Genomic DNA, 26916 nt, shown 5'->3' on the forward strand with positions numbered 1-26916 from the left:
GGTAAAAGAATATCTGTTATTTCACCATTGTCACAGTTCTCTACGCTATCAATTCCTATATATACATATATGTTCAGTATTTTTGTCCAATAAATTAGTAATTCTGTTATTCATGTCATCTACATTAACAATCCTAAAAGAAACATTGCTAAAAGATGACTAATTTCGTTGAACTTTTTATCTTTGATTAATGTACCAAAAATATGTTGCATTGATCTGCAGGTAGTATGCAGTATTCTGGCAACTGTAAATTATTATTCTTATCGTTTAGTGTGCCATTAACAACATCTAATAAATATTTAGAAAATTCAATTTCGTGCGTCAAAACTCTCGTGTTAGTTTTCAATTAAGATATTGAAAAGTGTGCCCATAAGTTACTGTTTTTAAGAGACTAATTAATTATTTCATTACGTGTTCCATTCACTTTGATTGGAAGTAGTTGTCTAAAATCTCCCCCTAAAATCATTATTTTGCCGCCAATGGTAAATCTTTATTCGTAATGTGTTTCAAAATTCTATTTACAATTTCTAGAGCATATCGCGGAGCCATTGGTGCTTCATCCCAAATAAATACTTTAGTATTTTTGAACAGTAAACCTTTGAACAGTAAACAGTAATGAATGAAGCTTCATTTTCATTATCTGTAATTATTACTGATTATTCATTCGACATATGTACTACTAATCTTACCACAGAGTAACTGTTATTTTGCAGTGGTTTACTCAAAATTCGGTAGCCTGTCTCTACAGGACCAACGTAACGCGTTTCAATGAAATTACGACATTCATCATGTTCAATAGTGTTACCATTTTCTGCATGTCCAATTAGTACTGTAGCAGCATCGTGTCCTTTGTAGATGTATTTGTATAAATATTTAACTGCTTTAATACTTGAGACAATTTCCACATTAATATGGCAGTCGAACATCGGTAGAAATTCAGCACAGTGTGGACCAAGCCACTGATTCAGATCATTATCATGACCACTACGATAATGTGGATAACCATTTTCGTCCATGGTAGTTTGCTCTTGAAAATTTTTCGGAAAATTTTTAGAGCATTTGCCTTCTTTCATGCACCAATCACCGTATGGACCATGAATCATATTTCTCATAACGATGTCGAATAGTCGTGAATTTCTATTTTAATCGGGTATTTCTGTTGATATGAATCTGTCAACTATATCTAGACTAGTTATTTTATACGCTTGTTCTAATGTAATCAATAGATACATATGTGGTAAACCTCTCTTTTGAAATTAAAATACATACACGTACGATGGAACTTTTCAAATATAATTTTTCTTTATAACAACGTCAAGCAAATGATCTTTTTTTAAATCGAAAACTCTAGCTACAAAATCTGGTCTGTCTGTAGCTTGCTGATTTGACAATAAATTTTTGGTTATTTCTTGCCTTTTTGCGTTACTTGTTATTATAAGAAAAATATCAGGTGTTTATTTCTCATTTATAATAGCCATAGCATTTTGATAACATTGCTACATATATCGAGGAGATCCAGTAAATGATGAAGGTAGAAGTTTTACCTACATGTCTATTTATATTATTTGCACAATTTCTCATATGGTCGTGTAAACCTTTATATGTATCAGCTTTTAATTCATTTTGATGATCTTTACAGTACTGAATTCTGTCTTTTTTTAATTTTAACATAACTATCTACTACCCGTTGTTGAAATAGTCTACGTCCTTTTATAATTGGATTAAATTCATTTTCTCTAATTGCTATTTTATATTTAGTGTAATCTAAACGGCTAATTCGACGATTATGATTTATACAAAACATATTGTGATGCCAACTTCTTGAACTGTGTGGGTAAAATAAGGAATAAATCCATGGTTCAACATTAGGATCCAAGGAATTAACAATTGTAGTGTTTTTGTACTCTTGTTTCTAATAGTAATATAAGACTCTGGTATTTCACCATCAACAATCGTTGAAAAAATAGCAGCCACTTTATTTACATGTTGAAAATTATATCTACGACTATCTTGACTAGGTTTTAATGAAAATAATAATTGCAATTCGCATTCTGTTGAATTACCATTTGCTTCTCTAATAAGTTGCTGTATACGTATTTTATCTTTCATCATTTCATAAGATTTGGGATAAATATTATTATTACGAATTATACTATCTAGAATTGTTATCAACTCATAATCTACAACAGGATTTTTCCGAATTCGATAATTGAGTGCTTCATTCTCATCAATTAAACATTTAATTCCTTTGGTTTAATCAGTAATTTTAATAATAGGTGACAATCCTTTCTAAATTAATAAATACACTACATTAAAACACTTATGACTGGTCAATTACTTTTTTATTAAACAAATGTTCGAGTATAGTATATTTTTTAAGAAACACTCTACCCAGTACCTATTAATACAATGCGTTCGAAACATTAAGCACTTTTAAGATTTACATAGACCTTTGTCTATCGTTGATATCCACAATTTTGGATTTACAATGCCCTCTTTTAACTAAGTCAATGTAATTGCAAATTGTGAATATCATACGGTTCGATTTCGACTAGTGTATATTATATAGTCAAAAAATAATTTAAAAAAAACATTTCACGTTTTTAAGTAAATTTAGAATCATATATGACATAATTAATAATTTTACTTATTCTGATTATATATCGATTATTACTTTGGCTTTACAATTAAATAAAATAGAGGTTGTGGAATAATGAAAATAAATATATTTGAAAAATATTTATTTGAAAAAAGTACATGCTTTATATACATTTATATTACTTAATAAATACAAATATTTTACTGTAGTGAATTAAATGAAATAAATTATTAAATTAATACAAAAAGAATTAATAGTAGTAAATATGACGATAGATATTCAAGTATAGTTTGCATAATGTTTTAATATTTTTTAACTTGCTAGATATTATCTATAGACATAATAATCCCTCCTGTATAACAAAACTGGTTATATGATAGCTACTGTAACGGGGTGGATTAGCTAGTATAAACGGGGTTTATTAAAGAAGAAACTCCTACGATGCAGAGCTAACCGCCACTCTGTTAGTCACGTATGATTATACGTGTATTCGCCTTTACGTTTGATACTTTCGTTTCGATGTCTTCTTTCCAAAAGTTAAACCCATCTTAAGTCACCTGACTTGTGACACTCGATCTATCTTAGGTGTGGGCGACTTTACGCCTAATCCGCTTAATCCCCTAGATGTAATCGGATTAAAACCTAAGCTTTTACAAATCGTTTAAGCTACTGGGAAATTAAATGACGTAATCGGCGAATGAAATTGACTAACTTAAATATTAAAAAATAACTACAGTCTTTTATGGGCCGAAAGACTAACCCACGCGAACAGGATTTTACAATGAATTATTATTTGATGAGAGAGAGAGAGAGAGAGAGAGAGAAGATTCGAAATTTACCGCGAAACTAGCGCTTGGCGCGAATACAAAAAATCGCTATCACGGTTGACAAAATACCGAATGTATTTTGTCACGCAATAATAACGGGAGGTGCACCTACCCTGCGGTACAATTACGGTGATCAGCCGTAATTGTTGATGAGGAAGATCAACTACCGCTGCTCCTCCTGTTTATAAGCTGCGCTGCCTCGCTCTGCCTCTAATCTGCTGCTACTATTCTACGGTTGTTTGCTGCAATAGCTCCGTTGCACTTACGCACGAAAATCGTCCCAAAAAACTTTAATATCGGCGAAACACAGTGCAAAAATAGATTCGGCGGTAATGTCGCGTCAACAGCTGAGGCGTAACTGCTTATTCAAATGCTCGCGCACCCCCTCTTTCTCTTAATTGTTCGTAATAACGCGCGAATTACAGAATCGCGAACGGATCGATTAATTGAATCGACTACCGTTGCAATACATATAAAGTTATGGCAATTTGCAATGAAGCTTTTTTTATGTAAACAATGCACAGCTTATTTAATATTCAAAATTTCGAACAATAAAAAAATTACATTACTTCTATGACAAAAACGTAATGTATGAAGTTATTTTAGTATAATTATCTTTTTTATTGCAAATGAAAAAAATTATTGAAAAACATGTCATTTTTGATGATTTTTTGTTAATAACTTATTATCTTTTTTGCCGATTTTGACAAGTGACTTCTCATTCAATGTGGATTTTTAGTAGAAAAAAAGGGATTGAATTACACAGGCCAACAAAATTTGACAAAGGTTCAGAACCAGCGACCAGACATAATATATTCGAAGGATTTTGGTGCGCTAAATCCAAATCCGAGCTCAGAATTGCGCTAGTACGTCAGGATTTTGAGATATCCTAACCTAAAAGTGCGAAAATCAAGTTTTTTTTGGCTATATACGGTACCTTATAACATTGCGAATAATTTTTTTCGTGCAAAATTGACAACGGCATCTAAAAAGCAATTCTTATCGTACAAAAGCTAACAATCTTTAGTTTATGTCTTCTTTTATCGTCAATTGAAATGTACTACTTATCAATTGGTTTATACGGCAACGCAATGAATTTGGACTATTATAACTCAAATCCCTGATCTTGGAGCATTGTAACCTGCGGGGCAATAAACCTTGCCCACTTAACCCTAAATCCCTTAACCCCCGAGCCCTGTGACCTTCAATTCAATAATCCCCGTCCCCTTAACCCCAAATATTTTAACCCAAGAAGGTTATAACAAACGCGGCAATAAAACCTGCCAACTTAACTCCGAATTTCTTCACCACGGAATCCTGTAACCTGCGATACAATAGCCCTAGATTCCTTGTGGCGCAAATTACTGGGATTTGCGTAACGGCATCGAGGGTTATAACATCACAGGTTTCAGGGCTACAAGGTTAACGGATTTAAGGTTAAGGGGGCAGTTAAAGGTTAAGGGGTCGGGGTGTTTGGGTTAACGGATTTAGGGTTATGGCCACGCAGATTATAACCTTCTAAAGCTTGCAAAAATATTCTATTATACAGGAATTTGTTTAAAGAAATTTTTTAAATAAAATACATTTTGCAACTCTGATATCAGATTCATAACCAGAGACCTCAAAAATCAGCAAAAGTACGTGCAACTTGCAAAAACATTGAGTCTTGCAACATTTGTTTAAATAAATTGTTTAAATAAATCTAAATTCACAAATCTAACATCAAACTCGTAATCAGTGACCCCTAAAACCATGGAAATGAGGTGCTACTTGCAAAAATATTCAATTGTGCAAAAATTTGTTTGAACAAATTGCTTGAATAAAATAAGTTTTAAAAATCTGATATCCGATACGATCAGCGGAATCAAAAACCGTGAAATCTTTCATTCGTTTTTGAAATTCTGTAGATAGATGATGTAGAATATTACGTAACTCGAAATGTATTATTGTATGCTGAAGATGAGATAGGTGAAAGCTGAGATAACTGATTTTGTGACATGCTAATCCTTTCGTGTTAGAGATCACGTTTGAGTGGCGGGCTAATGGTTGAATTTCCCGTAAATGCTATTATCTTATTTTCTTCTACTTTATTTATTATTAGAATATTTATCATAAGAACATTTTTTATCCTCTTTGTTATTTATTATAAGAAAAATGAGTTCCAGAAGCCCTTGTGCAAGAAAAATTGATACATTTTGTTATGTTTGTGGGAAGTTTGAAACAACTTCTTATCGACGATCGATTAATGATACAATCAAAACTCTATATGAAATGTTATAAGGTTCCGATCAACAATTTAGATAAGACATGGGTACCATCTTCAATTTGTAATTCTTGCAGACTTGCTATGTTGAAGTGGGATGATAATAGCAGCAATATGACTGTTATTGAACCGACCATTTGCCGTGAGCCCAAGGACCATGAAACTGATTGTTACTTCTGCTTATGTAATACAACGGGTTTCAATCAACAAAATTCAAATTAAATCATCTACCCTGCGGTAGCGAGTTTAACACCAGCCAAAGTAGGAAAAGTAAGTAAACTCGGAAAAGAAGTTGGTTCGGCAAAAGTTAAACCGATGGATATTGATACAACTGAAGATGTCTCTTTTGAAGATACCTCTGATGACGAGAGTCCTAAGCTTTTTGACCAAAGTTCGTTAGATGATTTTATTCGAGACCTCAATCTTCCAAAGGATAAAGCTGAACTCTGTGCTTCAAGACTCCAAGAAAGGAAGCTATTATTACCTGGAACAAAAGTGTCAATTTACAGAAACCAAGAAGAGGCGTTTATAAAGTACTTTACAATGGAGGATGTGATGGTGTACTGTAATAACATCGAAGAATTGGTTAACTTGTATATCCAAGATTTGTACAAGCCAGAAAACTGGCGTCTCTTCATTGATTCTTCCACACAAAGTCTCAAAGCTGTGTTACTACACAAGGGAAATGAGTATACGGCACTTCCTGTAGGTTACTCAACTGCACTAAAAGAATCATATAATAGTTTTCAATTTCTACTGTAAAAAATAAATTACAAGACTCACAATTGGCTTGTTTGTGGTGACTTTAATATGATAAATCTTATAGTTGGCTTGCAGTCGGGAAATACCAAATTTCCGTGTTTCCTCTGCCTTTAGGACAGCCGTGCAAAAGATAAGCATTGGGTAACAAAAAAATGTCCCACAAGATCAGAATGGAAAATAGGTTCTCATAATGTCGCCTAAGTAGGTCTTGTTGATCGAGAGAGAGTATTACTGCCACCACTCCATCAACAGTTTGTGAAAGCCTTGAATAAAGAAGGTAAATGTTTCAATCATTTGAAAGCCACATTTCCGAAATTGAGTGATGCAAAAATTAAGGAAGGCATTTTCGTTGGGCCTGAATACGAAAACTCATGAAAGATGATACATTTATCGAAACCATGGCTCTCGTTGAAAAGAATGCTTGGTTGAGCTTCAATGATATTACAGAAAAATTTTTAGGCAATAATCGAGACCCGCAGTTTGAAACTATTGTGTCCAACATGTTACAGAATTTCCGAAAAATGGGTTATTGGGGTATCTAATGAGGTATCTAAATGGGTATCTAATGAGCCTTAAAATACACTTCCTTCATTTTCATTTAAACTATTTCTCAGAAAACCTTGGAGTATATAGTGAGGAGATGGGTGAACGATTTCACCAAGACTTGAAACAAAAGGAACAACACTACCAAGGAAGGTGGGACGAAAAAATGATGGCCGACTACTGCTGGTCATTGAAAAGGGATGATAATAACCCTACTAGTCACAAACGTAAATCTCTTCAACGATCGTTTGAAATGAAGCGCTAACGTTTTCACATAAAGAAAGCATAACATCACAGAATTGGCGGTTATAGGTTCAAGAATATACATTCTAAAGATTGTCAGCTTCTTAGTGTAACCTCTCTAACTACATTGGAGCTTAGGTTGAAATGCTATGGATTACAGTCCACTTAAATTAATTTGTCCTGTGCTTGACCCTCACTGTTCACTGCATTTAGTTTAACCTGTTGTGAGTTTAGCGCTCGCAGATCATAGCGAACGTAAGTTCACCTGTAGTGGTCTAGAGCTCGAAGTTTACTGCGCATATAGGTTATACTGTCGTGGATTCTAGTTCGCAAGTTATATCGTACTTAATATACCTGTTGCGGATTATAGCGCGCTTAAATTAATCTGTAGCAGGTTATAGCGAATTTAGGTTAACTTGCCGTGATTTTGAGCTTGCAGGTTATAGCGCACTTGAGTCAACCAACCGCGTATTATAACGCACTTAGCTTAACCTCTCGCGGGTCATAGAGCGCTTAGGTTAACTTGTGGTGGTTTTAAGCTGAGTATAGGTTATAGCGCACTTAGGCAATCCTGTCATGGTTTTGAGCTTGCAGGTTATAACGCACTTAAGTTAATCTGTCGCTGGTTGTAGAGTTATAGGATTTTCAGTGCATTTAGGTCATAACCATCTGCCTTAGCCTGCCCTAAATTTACAGCTGCCATTTTAGAGTGCACCTAATAAATTCAGCTAGATTCGCCGTAAATTAGTACAATGGTAGACCTTTAAATGCGAGTGTAAGTTTTTCCTACTACTGAAGATTGCAAAAAAAATCAAGATTTTTCATACTCCAGTATAAATCAATTGATAAATGGCACATTTCAATTGACGGTATCTCTGCTGGAAAAAGACATAAATAAATCGGTAATGCATTTTGTCGGCCAAGAGTTGCTCTTTCAGATGCCGTTGTCAGTTTTGCATGAAAAAATTTATTCACAATGTTATAAGGTACCTAATATAGCCAAAAAACGTGATTTTCGCACATTTAGGTTAGGATATATCAAAATCCTGACGTGCTAGCGCAATTCTGAGCTCGGATTTGGATTGAGCGCACGAAAATCCTTCGGGTGTACTATGTCTGGTCTCTGGTTCTGAAACCTTGTTGGCCTTATTCTTATCTAAATTCATAACCGGTTGGTATATTGCGATAAAACCAATTTTGCAAACAAAACGCATTATTTAAACACACTTCCAAAACTTTACGATCGAGGATGAATTGGCATTGTGTTGAGCACTAACTTTGGAATCGTTTAATGAAATAAAATTGACTTTGGAAATTTGTTCCATAATAACAATGTACGAGTTATTGCCTACACTATACCAGCCATGAAGGGAGAGCGCACGCCACGTAAGAATAGAGAGAGAAAGAGAGAGAGAGTAAGATAGAAAAAGTCATTAGAAGAGAGAACTCTCGAGTATACAAACGTGTGTGACCTAATCTTTACTTCAACTATCCCCTAGATGAAATCGGTTTAAAAAATAACCGGTGACGGATCCGTTAAACTAAAAGGGAACGTAATGCGGCGAATAAAATCAAGATCGTTTATGTCTAATAAACTACAGTCTTCGATGGGCCGAAAGACTAACGCAAGCGAATAGGATTTACAATGTTTAACAATAATACGGGCAGAGAGAGAGAGAATTCAAAATTCTACCACGAAATCTAACGCTCGGCGCGAATACAAAATAGTCGCGATAGACAAAATACTACTGTAAGTAAAAAAATTACTATCGTTTATCTCTAATAAACCACACTCTTCGATGGGTCGAAAGACTTACGCACTACAATGTGTGACAATAATACGAGAGACAGAGTGAGAGAGAATTCAAAACTCTGTCCCGCAAAATCTAGCGCTCGGCGCGAATACAAAAATAGTCGCGATAGACAAAATATTTTCGTGAATATTTTGTTGCGCAGAAAAAGGGAGGTGCACCTACTCTGCGGTGCAATTACGGTTATCAGCCGTAATTGTTGAAGAAAATCGAATGTTGGTGCTCCTCTGGAACTAGCTACGCTGCCTTGATCACGAAGATTGGTGACTGCTGCAATTAATGTTGCTTTTCGCTGCTGCTGCGTTATGCTGCTATTTTTATTGTCTGCGATCACTCGCGCACGTATCCAAAAGAATTCCAGGAAACAACTTTTGATCTCACGAGAAACAGCTGAGGCTTATCTGAAACTATGAATTCTCGCGCGCTCCCTCTCTCTCTTAGACGTTCGCTCTAGCATCGCGAAGGTATCAATTGATCGAATAGACTACCGTTGCAGCCCCCTCCAAGTCTTAAATAGCCGGACAGGACGAATACCCGCGATTCGCCATCATTTGGAACTTGAAAAAGAAAGGGAGGAAAGGAACCAAATGACTAAATACCCTTTCCTCTTTTCTTTAGGGGTATTTTATTCATGGCCCTCCAGGGCCTACACTACTTCTTGGCTATACCTGGCGCTCTGTGCTTCGGATAGCACCAGTGTGTAGCGTTCTTCAGGCACCGCTGGGAATTGGTTACCTTAGGCTCCCCGCAGATATAGCAGCCCCTCAGCTGCGATCGGGACTGAGCAAACTCCCGATCTAGTGTGGTCTGCTCGGCAGACCGAGGGGACTACTGCGCGCTGATTCCCTGGGAGGCTATGATTGTCACGCCTCCCACCGTGGTGGTCACATGTCTATCCTGCGACCTAACCACGATCGTGGTGTCAGGAGCCATGCATCCGTCTACGTGAACCGTGAGCATCGACCCAGCACCAGTAGCTCTCGGGGTTCTCTTCTCTTGAGCCATCATCGAGAAGGCTGCAGGGGATTCCTGTCCATTATCCACCCACAGCAGGGCCTCTCCATAGGCCCTCTGGCATTGAGCCACGCTTGACTTCTTCCTGGTCCTCTGTTTGTATCGAAGCGTCCCAGGAAGCCTTCTTTGGGATGACCAATGTCGCGTCCCGAAGAACGTCCTCCACCGATCCCTGGTGGCGCTCCCAAATTCGGGTGGCCCCCTCCAACTGGACCCTGGCGAAGCTCCGCATATCTTCAATTAGCTGCGTCGCATCAGGGCCCAGCTGCAGATTCAAGAGCATCTGGGTAACCACCTCAAAGGTTTCCTCTTCTACTACGATTCTCCAGTCCATCTGTAACATCCAAAAGAAAAAATTTGGATGAAACTCCCTGCGCGAACCTACTATACCGCATCCCACCTGGTTACGCGTTCCCTCGCTTTTCCTTACGTGAACGCCCTGTCGCTCGTCGGTTACCGCTCCCGTTGCAGTTTCTATTTTTTAGTTAAATTTCGATGAGGATTTTAATCTATTGTTTATTGCTGTTTCTCACAAACAAATTGAAGTCTGATGAAAAAGTGTTATATACATTTCTTTCATAATTTTTCCCGTAAATAGATTGTCGTGATATGTTTTCAAAAATAGTGACTTTTTGAGTAATTCGTTTAAATAACTTTTTATAAACAATTTCAAATAATAAAAGAAAAAACACGGGTACCTTTTTTTCAATATACTATGAATGGCGTAGTTACGTAGGTAGACGATATTTTTTCCAGTTTTGACTTGGACCTTAATGGGTTAATGATTCATTTATTCAACCCTATTACCGTATATATATATATATATATATATATATATATATATATATATATATATATATACACTCTTATATACGTACATGTATACATTTATGTAACGATGTCTTCATCAAGCTGTTTCTTGATCGGCGTCGGTGTTTGGAGCTACAGAGAGAAGAAGATGAGAGAGAGAGAGAGGAAGAGAGAGAAAGAGAGAGAGAAATTGTATCGCCGGCATGACTCGCACATGTGTGCATAGCCGGCAGCGCTCGGCTGATTTTGGGTGCAGAGGGAAGGAGCTGGAATATGCCGCGAGTGGGAGAGCACGGGCAGTACTGGCCGAATCAGCAACGCGAGTAACCAGAGCGCAAGTGAAAGTCTACGAAAAAAATGAGCGATTATTCCAACGGACATTGGCCTTCTCTTGTGACGATGGAAAGCAGCGAGGAAGTTGAGGCAGGCTACCAGCCCTCTCCAACTGTTTATTTTGCCGAAACGAGAGGGTGAGTAGCAGCAGTTGGAGGGCCGTCGACGAGTAGCAGAGCGACATTAGCAGTAGCTGCTCATCAGGTTCCAGACAGCCCCCTTCATCTGGTCAGGTACCCCGTTGTATTTTCGGTGCGCCTTTCATTTTTTTTCTCTCTCTCGACAAATCACCAGGACGCGGACAAGTAGATGCGTGTACGCTTAAGTCGCACCGTATCTGCCGGACGGTGGGACGTGCAATTGTATGGCGATGCTTTGTCTCCTGTGTGTTCATTTGCACGGAGACGAACTCGCACGGACTTTCTTTCCTAATGCGTAAAATCGTATGGGGCATTTGTAATTATCAAAGATTAAATAAAGAGTGTAAATAGACAAAATAAATTTCGATGAATCCTGTTTCTCTACCTATCTCATAACTGCAGTATTCGGGATTATTAGACAACGAAAGCCAATCGATGCCTTCTGAAGAGAAGTGAATGCGTCTTCCGTACCTGACCTTTTATAAATCATTAGTAACGCGACGTTATGGGCTATTTTATTTGATGCGCAAATTGCGAAGTCAAGTGAAAGAAAGGAACGTGTTACAAGCTGTATCTCTTAAACTATTAATATTTGGACTTTGAGCCCATGAACACTTCTGATTTCAGAACTATTATTTCTGTAAGTTACAATAAAATTTGACTAAAAGCCAGTTTTCATAAGGATATAGTGGGATCGTTTATCCACTATTCTGAAACTTTTCAATAATGTTAATGTTTGGTAGTACTCTGTAATTGAATCGTCTTTTGACATAAGAATGTGGACTCAGCCCAGAAATGGCTTCTGCAGCATTGTATCAAGTATTTGCATATCTCTATAGATTGTAATCTTTAAAATAATAACTGCAAATTACTCCAGTTTTTAATAAATTTTAGTAACATCTAATTATGGTATGCGATATGTTTACAAATTTCTATCCTCGCTGTGATATGCCTTCAACACTATTGAAGCATAAATTCGTAGTCATTTTCTACCTTGAATTAATTGAAATTCGTCGAACGAGATAGTTAGGTATTTGCAAAAATAAACCTTCGTTCGACGATCTTCGCGAGAATTTTTATAAGACTCAATCATACTGTCAAGCAATAAGCCTGTGTGCATCATGAGAAATCTTGAAAATTTTCAAAAAGATTTTAATATGTTAATAGATTAAGTAATTATGGGAGTGATCCTCGTAAGATCTTTCTTTCGGAGAAGTTCATCCAGTATCAAAGGAAAGAAAGTAACTCGCTCGGCGAGATAGCAAAAGAAATTAAAATAAAGATCGAAGAGAACTCCGACAAATTATCAAAATTAATTCACTGCCCGCGTCGAGCGTAAGATTGGATTTAAAGTTCTGTTTCTTGCAGCAAGAACAAGCTTATTTATACGTGAGATGGATGTGCGGATTTCTCCCTACCATTGAAATTGCGAAATCTCTTAATGACACTCTACGAATACGCTAGTATTCAGATTTGCTACTGAACTTTCAGGTTTTAACTGTTATAGAATGTTACAAATTAATTAAAATAGAGTTCAAATGTACACAAATAGTATAATAAATATCTGATGAATAATTTGTAGTTTGCAAACACACTATTCATATGATGCCAAATTAAATTTGTTAGATTCTCTGGAATTTTTATTAAATAATTTCATCAATAATTCTATTATGTATTTACTAAATAAACTTTATAGTTATAAATTATTAAACTGACATAAATATAGAGTTTGTCATCACCCGTTCTGATTTTTGCTTGAGTTCATGGTTCATTTACTTTATAATCAATATTAAATTGTTAAATAGTGCTCTTATACTAATTGTTTGATAAATTTTATATAAAAGCAGTTATCAACAATTCAAATTCTCATTTTGTATAGTATATGTCATTTGATAAATTTTATTTTATATAAAATTTTGCATTGATAATCATATATTATTTAAATTGTTAATAATATTTGCAATAAAGGCATGTATTCAAATACCTTAATATTTTCGTACAGATTTGTTTTGATCGTGTTTATTATCTAGCCGCTCTTGTTCCTGATCTAGTTGCTCTTGCGAATGACGTTACGCTTTGTATATTTATATATTCATGAATTTTAAGACTAACTACTGCCGGAATTCAATTCGTGTAAATCTAAGCTACAAAAATAGTTAGAATCATTACAATATATTAACCTGTTAACCGGGGAAATCCCTTTCTAATTACGCAACATATAACGGGCGCGTCCTTTTCCACTAACAAGGAAGGTACCCGAGGTGTACCTCACCGATTTTCTTGAAATTGTGATATGTTGTAGAACATCAAAAAATATTCGACGCGTATTTTTTTATACGTGCCCATAAGCCCATTTAAGGGGTGAAACCCACCCTTGTAGTTCACCCCTAAAAACAAATTTTTTTTAATTTCTCGAATACAATTCGTAATTTTTTACTGAAACAAAGTGGGTAACACTTGTTATTGAAAAGCACATATTTATACATTGTTTTTAGTCATCAGACTCGTAACCCCCGTTTTTTATTAATGAAGAACTATATTTGATGACCATTTTTTTCACTATACACATTCCAAAATCTGTTAAATCTTGACAAAATTAATTGTTTTATGCACAATAATCAAAAATAAAGTTGACCTGTTCCGGCATTTTCAAAAAAAAAATCCCTTGAGGGGGTGAGCTACCCCTAACATTTATACTATTATATTTCATTATTCCATTACGATATCATGGTGTAAATCTCTTGGATACTATTAAAATTGTTAAGTCGTTGATGTAGTTTGAAATTTTCTGAAATCAGCCCTTACAAATGAATTCATCCCTAAAACTCAATCTCAAGTATTATTTTTTCATTACTTGAAAATACCCTAGGACTATTCAGTGGCGTAAAACGTGTAATAATATTAGTTCACATCCTTGGTATTGAATTAGAATTCTTCACCCCACTAATGTATCAACCCCTATTTTTCAATAAAAAAATGACACCCTTTTCCATATGAAAATACTAGTTTCTTGAGTTTGACGAAAAAAATTTTGGCAGTATGCACAATATTCAAATACGAAATCGACTGTTCTCACCTTAATAAAAATAACCTATAATAAGGGGTGTACCAGCCCCACAGGAGATATTGTCGTATCTCTATGATTTTATTCTTTTTCTATGGGACTTTCAAAAGTAATAAAAAATTAATGATTCAAAGCAAGAAGAACTAACTAATTATCGAATAAATGCATACGAAGAATAAACGTATAAACGCTTGGAAAACAAATTAAGAGAAGTGAACAGCTTAAAATAACAAGATAAGATTAAATTTATCATTTTCTTGTTGTTGTTGTCGAGATCGGACGGTGGGAAAAACCTCAACGGTTAAATTATCGTCTTGCTATGTTTTGGATAGATAAGACCTTTTTCGACGATGCGATCACACTCTTGAACTCACAATCAGCTCGCCAAAACAACACTCGAATACTCGATATTACCTCTCATCATCAGTCTTTAGTCAGAGCTTCATCGAGCTCGTTTGAATCAGTATATTAATTGTGAGTGCAGTGTTTGTTGAATTTACAAGAAATTACATTGGAATCCAATAAATGTGCAACCAAATTTCAAACTTCAAATTTCATCAAAGTATAACATAGTATTTTGGAATTCGTACATATTAATTCTACCATATAATTTTTGGTCAATACTTATTTCCTGATTGTAAGTAAAATTTCCTTTTGCGTAAAATTTCTTAACGCGGTAATTGATAGATATTGTATACATGCCCTCGCCATTTTTCAAAAAACGCACAGAAATTGAAAGTACTCTATTTTACAGCTCTTTACAAGCCCTATCTAAAGAAACCATAAAAAATTATTTTCATCATTTTTTTTACTCTACATTTTTGAATTAAATATTTTTCCGAAGAAAAAAGCTCAAAAATTTTCATACTCACATCGTATTTGACGAAAATAATTTTTTAATTATTGATTTAGATATAGCTTATAAAGAGTTATAAAATGCAATACTTCATATTTTTATGTGGTCTTTTTCCAGAATTGGTGAGGGATCAAAGATGAACAAGAAATTTTGGAATTTTCAATATTCAATTATCGTTCGAAGAAATTAGAAATGAAATTGATACGTAATTGTCAGTGTAATGTTGATTTAAATGATATTAAAAATTATTGCCTGACTTTGTAAAAAAATATTCAAATTAATGCGCTTCGGATTTCATCATATAAAAAACAAATAATAATTATTATTTCTAGGTATTGGAAAAATGACTATTAATCCTATAAATGTTATACAATTATTATTATTATCTTTTCAAGCTATGAATATACAAGAAAGTCCCATTACTAAAGATGAAATTGCTTTGAAGGATAATATAGAAAAACTATTACTTGATTGTATAAATAACTTTGAGGATCCAGAATTCATTGTGGAATCTACATTAGCTTTTCAAGAACCATTTAAGGATACTGAAATGCATATTGTTGAAGATATTGATAAAATCTGGTCAGCGGATGTTGATGAACACTCACTAGTATGTACAGCGGATACAGAAGATCTATCTTGGGATTACAAACGAAAAGCTGTGGACTATTGGAGAAGCGGAGTTACGAAAAATCTCGCTCTGCAAACTGTGCAGCATAGATTTCGAAAAGTCCAATCAATTACACAGTTGAAACGATGGGCGCATACTTTGAATAAAGGAGGCACTTATAAAGAAAAAATTGGAAGAATCAATAAATTTGTATTAGATAATTTTTAGTCGGCTTCCGATGCCGGTTATATAATTCACGATAGAGATTTACAAAAATGGGCATTACAAGCTCAGAAAATCGTTGGACATGAAGATATAAGGTTTAAAGTGTCACGTCATTGGCTACAAAATTTTAAAAAGGCTCACAGAATAGTCAGCAGAAAGATAAATAAATTCGTAACAAAAAAGACTGTTAAAGGGAGAGAATATTTACAAAAAACAGCTGATGATTTTGTTTCAGATGTGAAAAAAATAATTAAAAGCAAAGGTTTGGAATCAATTTACAATTCAGATCAGAGTGGATTTCAAATTGAAATGCACTCGGGAAGAACACTAGCTATTGAAGGCGAAAAGCAAATTGAATGTCTTGTAGAATCTGTAAGTTCGACGACTCACAGTTACACAATTCAACCACTTATTTCAGGTGATGGGAGACTGCTTTCCCCATTATTCATTGTTTTAAAAGAAAGTAAAGGAACCTTTGGACCGGTAGTAGAATCCAAATTATTCAAGCCATCAAATATTTACGTGATGCCTTCCGCTTCTGGCAAACTGACTTCAGGTATGATATTTATTATTGATGATTACAGTTTTTAACTTATGTCATGTGAATAAAAATGAGTTTTTTCAATGGTTACAGAACATTTCAAAACATGGCTGAAGGATGTGTATTTTCCCAATGTTGGGCATTCAAGTGTCTTATTAATTGATTCGTGGAGTGGGCATTGCCCTGATGCTGTAAAGGAAGCAGCACCTCCAAACAAAATTGTTGATGTAAAAATAATTCCAAAAGGAACAACAGGCAAAATTCAGCCACTAGATGCTTTCGGCTTCCGAGTGTGGAAAAATTACGTCCGTCGCTTCGAGGACAGTGTAACATTAATGAATGAGGATATAGAACTTCATAAAAGAAATAACATTATAAAACTCCAATCCTTGGTACATAATCAATTGTCATCTCCTCGATACAATAACCTATTTAAATATTCATGGTATAAAAGTGGCTACGTTGAATCAAAGCCAGATAAATTTGATAACCCCGTAGATTTTAGTTTTGGTAATGATTGTAATGAGCGTTATGAAGTTCCTGGTTGCTCTAACTCAGCAATTGTAAGATGCTCTTGATGTAAGTAATCATTATGCTTGAAACATTTTTTTAATGATTATCATTATTGCCAGGATTATAAAAAGTAACATTAAAACTCGAAACTATTGAAATATTAAATTTAAAATTTTTTTGTACTTTGAATCATTAATTTTTTATTACTTTTGAAAGTCCCATAGAAAAAGAATAAAATCATAGAGATACGACAATATCTCCTGTGGGGCTGGTACACCCCTTATTATAGGTTATTTTTATTAAGGTGAGAACAGTCGATTTCGTATTTGAATATTGTGCATACTGCCAAAATTTTTTTCGTCAAACTCAAGAAACTAGTATTTTCATATGGAAAAGGGTGTCATTTTTTTATTGAAAAATAGGGGTTGATACATTAGTGGGGTGAAGAATTCTAATTCAATACCAAGGATGTGAACTAATATTATTACACGTTTTACGCCACTGAATAGTCCTAGGGTATTTTCAAGTAATGAAAAAATAATACTTGAGATTGAGTTTTAGGGATGAATTCATTTGTAAGGGCTGATTTCAGAAAATTTCAAACTACATCAACGACTTAACAATTTTAATAGTATCCAAGAGATTTACACCATGATATCGTAATGGAATAATGAAATATAATAGTATAAATGTTAGGGGTAGCTCACCCCCTCAAGGGATTTTTTTTTTGAAAATGCCGGAACAGGTCAACTTTATTTTTGATTATTGTGCATAAAACAATTAATTTTGTCAAGATTTAACAGATTTTGGAATGTGCATAGTGAAAAAAATGGTCATCAAATATAGTTTTTCATTAATAAAAAACGGGGGTTACGAGTCTGATGACTAAAAACAATGCATAAATATGTGCTTTTCAATAACAAGTGTTACCCACTTTGTTTCAGTAAAAAATTACGAATTGTATTCGAGAAATTAAAAAAATTTGTTTTTAGGGGTGAACTTCAAGGGTGGGTTTCACCCCTTAAATGGGCTTATGGGCACGTATAAAAAAATACGCGTCGAATATTTTTTGATGTTCTACAACATATCACAATTTCAAGAAAATCGGTGAGGTACACCTCGGGTACCTTCCTTGTTAGTGGAAAAGGACGCGCCCGTTATATGTTGCGTAATTAGAAAGGGATTTCCCCGGTTAACAGGTTAATATATTGTAATGATTCTAACTATTTTTGTAGCTTAGATTCACACGAATTGAATTCCGGCAGTAGTTAATCTTAAAATTCATGAATATATAAATATACGTCCCACTCGGTTAACAGGTTAAGGGGAAGGGTGCCCGATTCTATGAATGAATATGTTGAGGTATAAGTTTGATTGGAAAAAACAGAGGTGATTGTATGAAACTAGCATGAAAAAACCTTATTGATGAGTGAGCGAATAGTCATTTAACTACGATGGCATACTAAGCAATAGAGTTAAACGGTAACACAAACTAGAATATGTTCAAATTTGTCTGTAATTGCTTTTAAATGCTTAGAAACGAAAAGTATCTCTTTAAAAGCAAGAAGAGAAAAAAACATTTTTTGTCTGGACGTAACACATATACCACGTCTATACATGAAACTTAAATTTTCGAGTTTTTAATGAACGATATCTCTGTTTGAAATAATCGGTATCAATAAATGAAGTAATGCATTTTGAAATAGAAGATTTTTTTTTCCAATGCAGTTTTGAAATTTGCTATAGAATGAAAATTCACGATATAAGAAACGTCCAAAAACTGTAAAAAACAGTATTTTCTGCACTTTTGGTTAGGATATCTAAAAATTCCAGAATGATGAAACAAATTAAATAATATTTATGAAAAGTCGAGATATTCCGATTTTAGTACAAATAAAATGCGTAATGCGAGAGCAGAAATGAAGGGGTGCAAAACCGATATAACTGTTGCGACAAGTTATGACGATTTAAACAATTAAATTATTAATATCTAATTAACTACTGATTTTTTAGCAATTCGCCATCGAAATTCCTATTCAACAGCTAAAAATATACAAAAAGCATTTTGGTGTATTCAGTGCCCTTTATCAGCCACGAAACTCGTCTTGGTCCCTACATTTAACCACCTTCTTTTTTTCCAGCAGACAACAACGCATGTGTGTGCATGCCATAACAAAAAACCGATTATCTAATGCTGTAATAGCGCTAAAAGTATAGATTCTGTCGACGGTTGGATGACTGCTTACCTTTTCTTTAGAAAATTATTATTATCTATTTTATGAAAAAAAAATTCTTTTTGACATTATTGAAGATCATAAAATAATACAAGTCTTACATCTTTAATTAACAGCTCATCTTATTTATAACATTCTCATGAATATGTAAGTAATATCTCAAAAAATTTGCACGTAACATCCTGCTGTACTTGTATTATTTTTTACAAATGTAGTAGTTAATGAAAGCAACATATATAAACTAGAGACGGAATAGGTATTTTACTCTTTTGTCATTATTTTCTTGAAAATACTAATATTTTTATTTTCTTAAAATAATATACCAATATTAGGTTTCCGTGATATTCTAAAAAGATTACAGATTATACATTATATGTGTTTTATTTTGTATAACTTCAATTCTTATTCACATTTGGATCTACGTATGTTTCTGAATGTAACGTTATTAATTACGATGAAATTTCAATATATGATTTGTTATATTTCAACTAATATTAGTTCACTGCAAAATGTAAAGAATAAATTTATTTTGAATATTTATTATTTATATTTTCACAGAAATATTCAATCGAGCAAATTCGGGTGTGGCCATTTAGCTTAAGATCAAATCAAACATGTAGACCTACGTTGATTGAATCTGAAACGGATCTTCAAAAGCCAATAACTGACTGTGCTGAAAGCGGAAATCCATGGAATGTATTTGTTGAATTAGCAGCACCTGATTCTGGTTTGACAACGTTACCTCCATTTGATAAAGATACAGATGTATTGCTTTTCTTCAAACTGTATGACCCTAAACAAAAAAAAATTTATTATTGTGGCCATCATTATATGCCAGTCACTTCGAAAGTTCGTGAGTATATTTTTAATACTAAGTATTCATTCACACATAACATATAATTTCTATAATTAGATAAACTACAGTTTTTATAAGAATTAAATTAGAGGAACGCAGAGAGAAAGATTAGTGATTTTCATCTATCTGGTAGTTTTGAAAATTAGGCAACATGTATTCGGATAGTATACTTTGCATGTGGACAAAGATGGTAGTTGCTTTAAGTATATGCGAAATCTGTTTTCAAAATTAAATGATGTTAAAATAAATGAAGGAATCTTTGATAACCCTTAAACTTGTAAGATAATAAATAATGAAATTGTTGTTACAAAAATGAATCATACAGAGAAAGAAGCATGATAATGTTTCAAGGACGGTATTGAAAATTTTCTTGGAAATTATAAGAGCCCAAATTACAAACAAATAGTATTAAATTTGGCAAATAGTTGTAAAAATCAAGGGTGCTTAATCAATCTAAAATTATACTTTTTATACTCCTATATAGATGAGTTTTCAGAAAATCTAGGTGATAACTGCGAAGAATAAGAAGAGATTCCACCAATATATCAAGGAAATGGAGCGCAGGTACCAAGAAAGATGGGATATAAATATGTTACCGGATTACTGTTGATCGTTAAAACGAGATCTACCATCAACATCAAAAAAGCGAAAACGTAATCCACTTCGTAGATCATTTGACAATAAAATAGGTCGTTATAATAAAAAAAAGTAATACGTTTAAATTTTTATTGGTATTTTATTGCATTACACGTACATCAAACAGATTTAAATGTAGTGAACTATGATATAGTTTTATATCCATGATCTCGGACTGACATTGAATTGATCTTAAATATAACCTCACGGGATAATACTGACGCTTAATTTGGAATTGGCCATCGAAAAAACCCAAGATACTATACTTTTAGTATATTTTTTTATAAATATTTTTATAATTTTTTTATAAATTTTTGAGTACCTTGGCCACGTTTCTGGGACTGACAATTTTTTTTTGTAGGGCTATGTAAGTTGCACTCGGACTATTTGAAAAGCAAGCGGTTGCGAAGCCCATGTGTAGCTAAGAGATGCTGAAAATTGACGCAGTATTACTTAGCTTAAATAATATCGCTTATTATAATGATTACACTAGAATAATTAACCATTTAAAAGCAACAGTAAATATAAAAAAATATTAACACTTTTGCGCGACGCATTCCAACAACGATTAACCAAGCAACAACTAATAATAAAAGAATATCAACATGGCTAAAGATAAAGAATGAAGTGGCAAAATCAGCAGATAGAAAAAGACCTACAACTTCAAACAATGAATATAAATTATAGAAAAGTCCAATGATGTTTTGAAGAGAACCGAAATACACAATAACTACCTCGAATATCAGGACTCGATGTTAGTAATAGTTGTGTTAGGGTTAGTGTTTTAAGTGAGCAACAAGGTTAAGTTTTGATTAATACATGCTAACTGTAATAGAAATAATTCCAAGCCACTAATAATTCAGTGAGTGATAACTAATTCTTTGATTTGCAACAATTCATTCGATACAGATTAAAAAACAATCTTCGAACCTAAAATATCACAGGAGCGTTAATTTAATTTAATTGATTTAACGTGTTGTTCGGAAGATTACGAGAGAAAGAAAGATTTTCAAGTTTAAATGGACTTATTAAAAATGTTTTTTATTAACGTGAAATGGATTTATTATATATTTACGCTGCGCAAAATATTATTGTAAAAAACAAGTTGGAAATGCATTATTTCATAGAACTGTCAAAAAATATTTCATGAATTTTCTAGAAGGCAAGACAATAATAATCTTGGATTTGACCCCAAAAGTTATTTTCAAGGTCTTTTGAAGTTAAACTTTGTTGTTTCAAGAGGATTCTCTATTTTTTATTCCAAATTCAGTAATGAGGGTCAAAGTATTATAATAGCTCGAGATAGAAAGGTCAAATTGTCTAATTGGTAGTTAACTTCTTTTCTTTACTCAGCATTCGTATCAGTTCATTCTTCGTCGTAGTTGAGTTGACTTTTATCTTAAAACAGGAAAATTTCTTCCCTCAACTATTACACTTCTCCATATCAATTCATATACTTCATCGCTAAAAATTATTACGTAGTTTGTTCAACGGATGAGAAGAAAAAAATTTCAATGTGTAAATAATTATTTTCGTTCATTAATGCTTATACCAATACCTGTATTTCGTTATTGATAGAATATCCTATGTCCAGGGGTTACAGTGAGAACGTATAAAGGGGGGGAGGGGGGTCAATAAGTCTTTACAAAAAGAAGGAAAAAAAAGTTTTGCGTATGTAATTTCTTTTATTTTTCAACATTATTTCCTTGAAGGTCGATACATTTTATTAAGCGGCCTTCCAGTTTTTTTAAGCTATCAAAAAAATATGATTTCTGAAAACCCTCAAAATAGGCATTTGTTTCGGCGATGACTGCTTGATTCGACGTGAATCGTTGTTCGGCAAGCCATTTTTTGAGGTTAGGAAATAAGAAAAAGTCACTGGGAGCCAAATCAGGCGACTATAGTGGATGGTCAATTCATTCAAACTTTAAATCGTTAATTTTTGCCATCGAAACTGCACACGTGTGAACTCGAGCATTGTCTTGAAGAAGCATTTTTTTTGTTTAAGTGTGGACGTTTTTCTCTGATTTTTTCTTTCTGCTAACCTAATAATGACGCATAATATTGTCTAGTGATGGTCTGGCCCTTTTCCAAGTAGTCGATGTAGATGATTCCATACGCATCTCAGAAAGCCGTGGCCATAATCTTGCCATCTGACTTTACTGTCTTTGCCTTCTTTGGGGCTGGTTCTCCTGCGGTAATCGATTGTTTGGACTGTTCTTTGGTTTCAGGAGTGTAGTGGTGTACCCATGTTTCGTCTACAGTTATGTGTCGATGCGAAAAGCCTTTTGGATTACGACGTATGCGTGCCAAAAGAGCCTCAGAAGTGACCACGCGGGTTCGTTTGTTTTCAACAGTGAGCAAACGCGGAACCCATCTTGCTGATATTTTTTTCATCTTCAATTGTTCATGCAAAATTGAAATGATTGTACCCTTTGATATCCCTGTGGCCTCAACTAATTCTCGCAATTTTAATCTTCTATCACTCAACACCATATCATGGATTTTGTTGACCATTTCGTGCGTACTCATTTCTACGCGCCGTCCTGAACGAGGTTCATCTTTTGTTGTTGTACGGCCGCGTTTAAATTCATTTACCCAGTTATAAACAGTCTGAAACACAGGGGCAGACTTACCATGAACGGCGTTCAACTCAACTGTGATTTCTTTTGGTGTAAGGCTTTTCAGATGAAAATGTTTTAGCACCGCTCGAAACTCTTTTTTTTTTATATTTCAAAAAAACCAATAACTTTTTGTTCAACCAACGCTCACAAAAAAAGACTTAATGAATCGAACTGAAACTTTGTACGATATCTAGTTAGTAGTGTTGCTTGCCAAAAACATCATAATTTAAGCGTGACGAGCGGCATCTCTTGGATTTTATAAAGACTAATTGACCACCTCTCGTAACTAGGGATATTTTCGGATCCCAATATGATCCAGTCGGTAAAGGCAAGACTCGAGAGCCCAGCCAATCAGGAAAGATTTGAGATTCCGGGCATATTTATTATGTGTTTTCTGGTTTTTTTTTAATAATCCGTATTTGAAAATAATAAATAACTATTTTGAAAGTATCAGACAAGCTCACTGTCTGTTTTCACAAAAGAATCGTCTTCATACAAAAAGATCCCGCTGTGATTGGAATTCAAAATAGTTAAAATAGTTAACAAAATTGTTGGAAAGTAAAGGTGTATACTCACGATCATCATTTCAGTATTCAAGTTTACACTGAAACATGCTTATTATCAATTTTGTGGATATTTATTATTCTTTTGAAATAAAAAATTCTACTATTACGGTACATCAGAATTCTTTTTAATAATAGGAATAAATCTTATAGTAGTCAATTTAAATGATCAGTTTGCTCTTCACTAACCGGAGATATCGAAGAAAACTTATTTGAATTGTTTTCTGTGTAGGTGTGTAGGTACCTAGTTTATTTTCTAAAAAAATTCTCATAGAAGACACAACTGCTGGAAAATTTTTTTTGTGAAAGGTTGTAAAAAATCGGAAGAAATTGTAAAGAATTGTAAATCATTGTGCGAAATCGTAAAAGTTTGTGTTCAATTGTATTAAATTGTCGATTTTCTTTCAACAGTTTCGAATAATTGTCTATAATTTCTACTATCATAGACCTTAATTTTTCTAATTTTCCTCAAGAGTTTTTCGAAGAGTATCTAGAGATATCAGATGTTCAGTAAATATGTCAGATTATTCAGGAAATGAGATTGTAGATTTTAGTTATTTTTCGGGAGTGTCATAGAAATTATTAGACATTAGCTTCACTGTACATGAGGCGTTATCCTGATAGGAAGTATCATGATGACATCATTATAACTTGATGACGTTGTTATTCCCAGAATTGAACGCTGTGTGAAAAACCAATCATCTATAACGAGACAACGTAGACGTGCTATCATAATCAGAATGATCTACGAGTTCTTGTTGTTTTAGCGATAATAAATGTAAATTCTGATATTTCATTAAGACAAATTAAACAACAAATTGGCATCTCGAGATCTACGCCTTAAAAAATTCTTAGATTTCACAGATTTCACCTTTATCACGTAACCTTAACTCAAAAATTAACATCTTCAGACTTATAACGAAGACTAACATTCTGTAATTAGGCTTACGTACAGTTGCATCATGATCCACATTTTTAAAGATATATCTTATTTTCTGATAGAGCAACTTTCCATAAGACCGTGCAGTTCAATTGACATAATTCTTATTATTAGTTTATGGAGAATCCACATTGGTACCGTGCAATTGATCATCAGAATCGTTGGAGCACTATTGTTTGATGTGACCGTTTATTTGATCGGGCAATATTTTTTTGAAGGAAATGTGAACTCTAGGAGATACTTAAGATTTTTACGTCCTAAACTATCAATTCTCTTGAAGAATGTTGATCTTTTTACTAGAAAGTGTATGTAGTTACAACAAGATGGTGCGTCTGATCACAGGAGCAGAATCGTTCGAAAATTTTAAATCACCATTTTTTTTTATCGGTGAATAGGAATCGGAAGTAATGTTAACTCGTGCTCCAGGCCAAATCTTTGGCATCCTGATTTTTTCTGTAAGACTACTTGAAGAATATTTTTTATCTACCGACAACGAGAGAGGATATGACTCGGTGTATTATTGATGACTGCAGGAATATATCCAGAGAGTTACTACTGTCAACTGTTGAAAGTTGAAGTATAGCATTCAGCTCTGTATAAATAATTATAGGAGAATGTTTGTGAATTCGATAAGATTAGACCTCAACGTCCTTCTTCGTTAGATCATCTCTCACAGATTTATTTTTGCCTTCATCAGCTGAAATCAGTTCACGTTTGCTTTCCGTAAAGAGTAGACTTGTTTACAGTGTGATCTGTTATAAAAGCAAAACAAAGTATTAATCAGAAAAACAGGTGAAGTGATCGCCAACTTGAATTTAAATCTACAGGAACGACCTTATGGCCTTACAGTGAAGGGATGTCTCGTCCAGTCCGTTAAAAAGTAAGTAAGAATGAAAAATGGTATTTCAAAAAAGATCCCGAATGAGCCCAGAGAACGAAAATCCCAATAAAAGGAAACAAATACAACTAACCGATTACTAGCTAAGCCAAAATAAAAAGGAGATTTTTCAAGAAAATTGCGAAAATGAAAGTGAAGAAATAAGACAAATAACAAACAAGAGAAATCAAACCTAATCACTACCAATCTTTTTGTACAATGTAGAAAACATGAGTCCTTTAAAAAGTCTTTTAAATGTGTAACGGGCTGTTTAATATATAATAATAACAGTCGGTGAATTACTGCAAGGTGGTCCAGGAAAGGCCAGCGACAGCTCTCCATACTCCGAACTGCACTAGCGCAGTGAATTGTAAAATAATTTAGTTATCAATTTTTTTTTTTTTTTTTCATGTGCTGTTACGCGATGAGCACCAGCGGTACTATTAATAAATAATTATTATAACCTGCTATTCTTTCAAAACCTCCTCCAAAAGTCGTCATACCAATAAAGGCTGTTCACTTCAAGAAGAAGAAACTAACCAACGCTGCCTTAAACATATATTGTAAGAAAGAAAATAAGGAATTATGGAGCAATCAACTCAGACACGTCGATTAAATCAAGAAGAGCGTTCAAAAAATACATCTAATATGTATTTTATTTTTGCGTAATTAATTGCTTAATTTTGCGTGAATGTATAGTAAATTTTTTTCATGTTACCAGCGTAAGTAAAATATTTTCTTGATTTTTGCCTATACAAATATAGGGTAGCTTTTGTTATTTGATCTGCGTACACAATTAATACTGAATATTTGTGATATCAAAAATACGTAAAAGTGTATTAATATTTGCCGGAGAAGTGTATGTTAAAAGATTGAAATTATCTTCTCACAATTATCTATCAAAAATAATTGTAAAATCTATCTAATATATCATGAGTGAGATAGCAATTAAAATGCTGCTTGATATACAGATTCATATGCTGCATTAGCCACGCCCACTTATATCTGTGCCTATGTTAAATAGAAAGAGAT

General features: G+C 33.9%; 1 protein-coding gene across 1 annotated transcript in view; it reads left to right on the forward strand.

Annotated features, from left to right (window-relative positions):
- LOC131665443 (ubiquitin carboxyl-terminal hydrolase 7) overlaps positions 1-26916 on the forward strand; it is a 957589-nt gene that overhangs the window by 537790 nt on the left and 392883 nt on the right. Inside the window, exon 13 of the mRNA XM_058937325.1 lies at positions 19947-20241. Within this exon, the coding sequence (XP_058793308.1) occupies positions 19947-20241 (295 nt within the window). The remainder of the gene's footprint in view (positions 1-19946; positions 20242-26916) is intronic.

This window comes from Phymastichus coffea, unplaced genomic scaffold (genome assembly GCF_024137745.1).
Source record: "Phymastichus coffea isolate CEN01 unplaced genomic scaffold, Cenicafe_Pcof_1.1 PCOF00003, whole genome shotgun sequence".
NCBI classification, from domain to species: Eukaryota; Metazoa; Arthropoda; class Insecta; order Hymenoptera; family Eulophidae; genus Phymastichus; species Phymastichus coffea.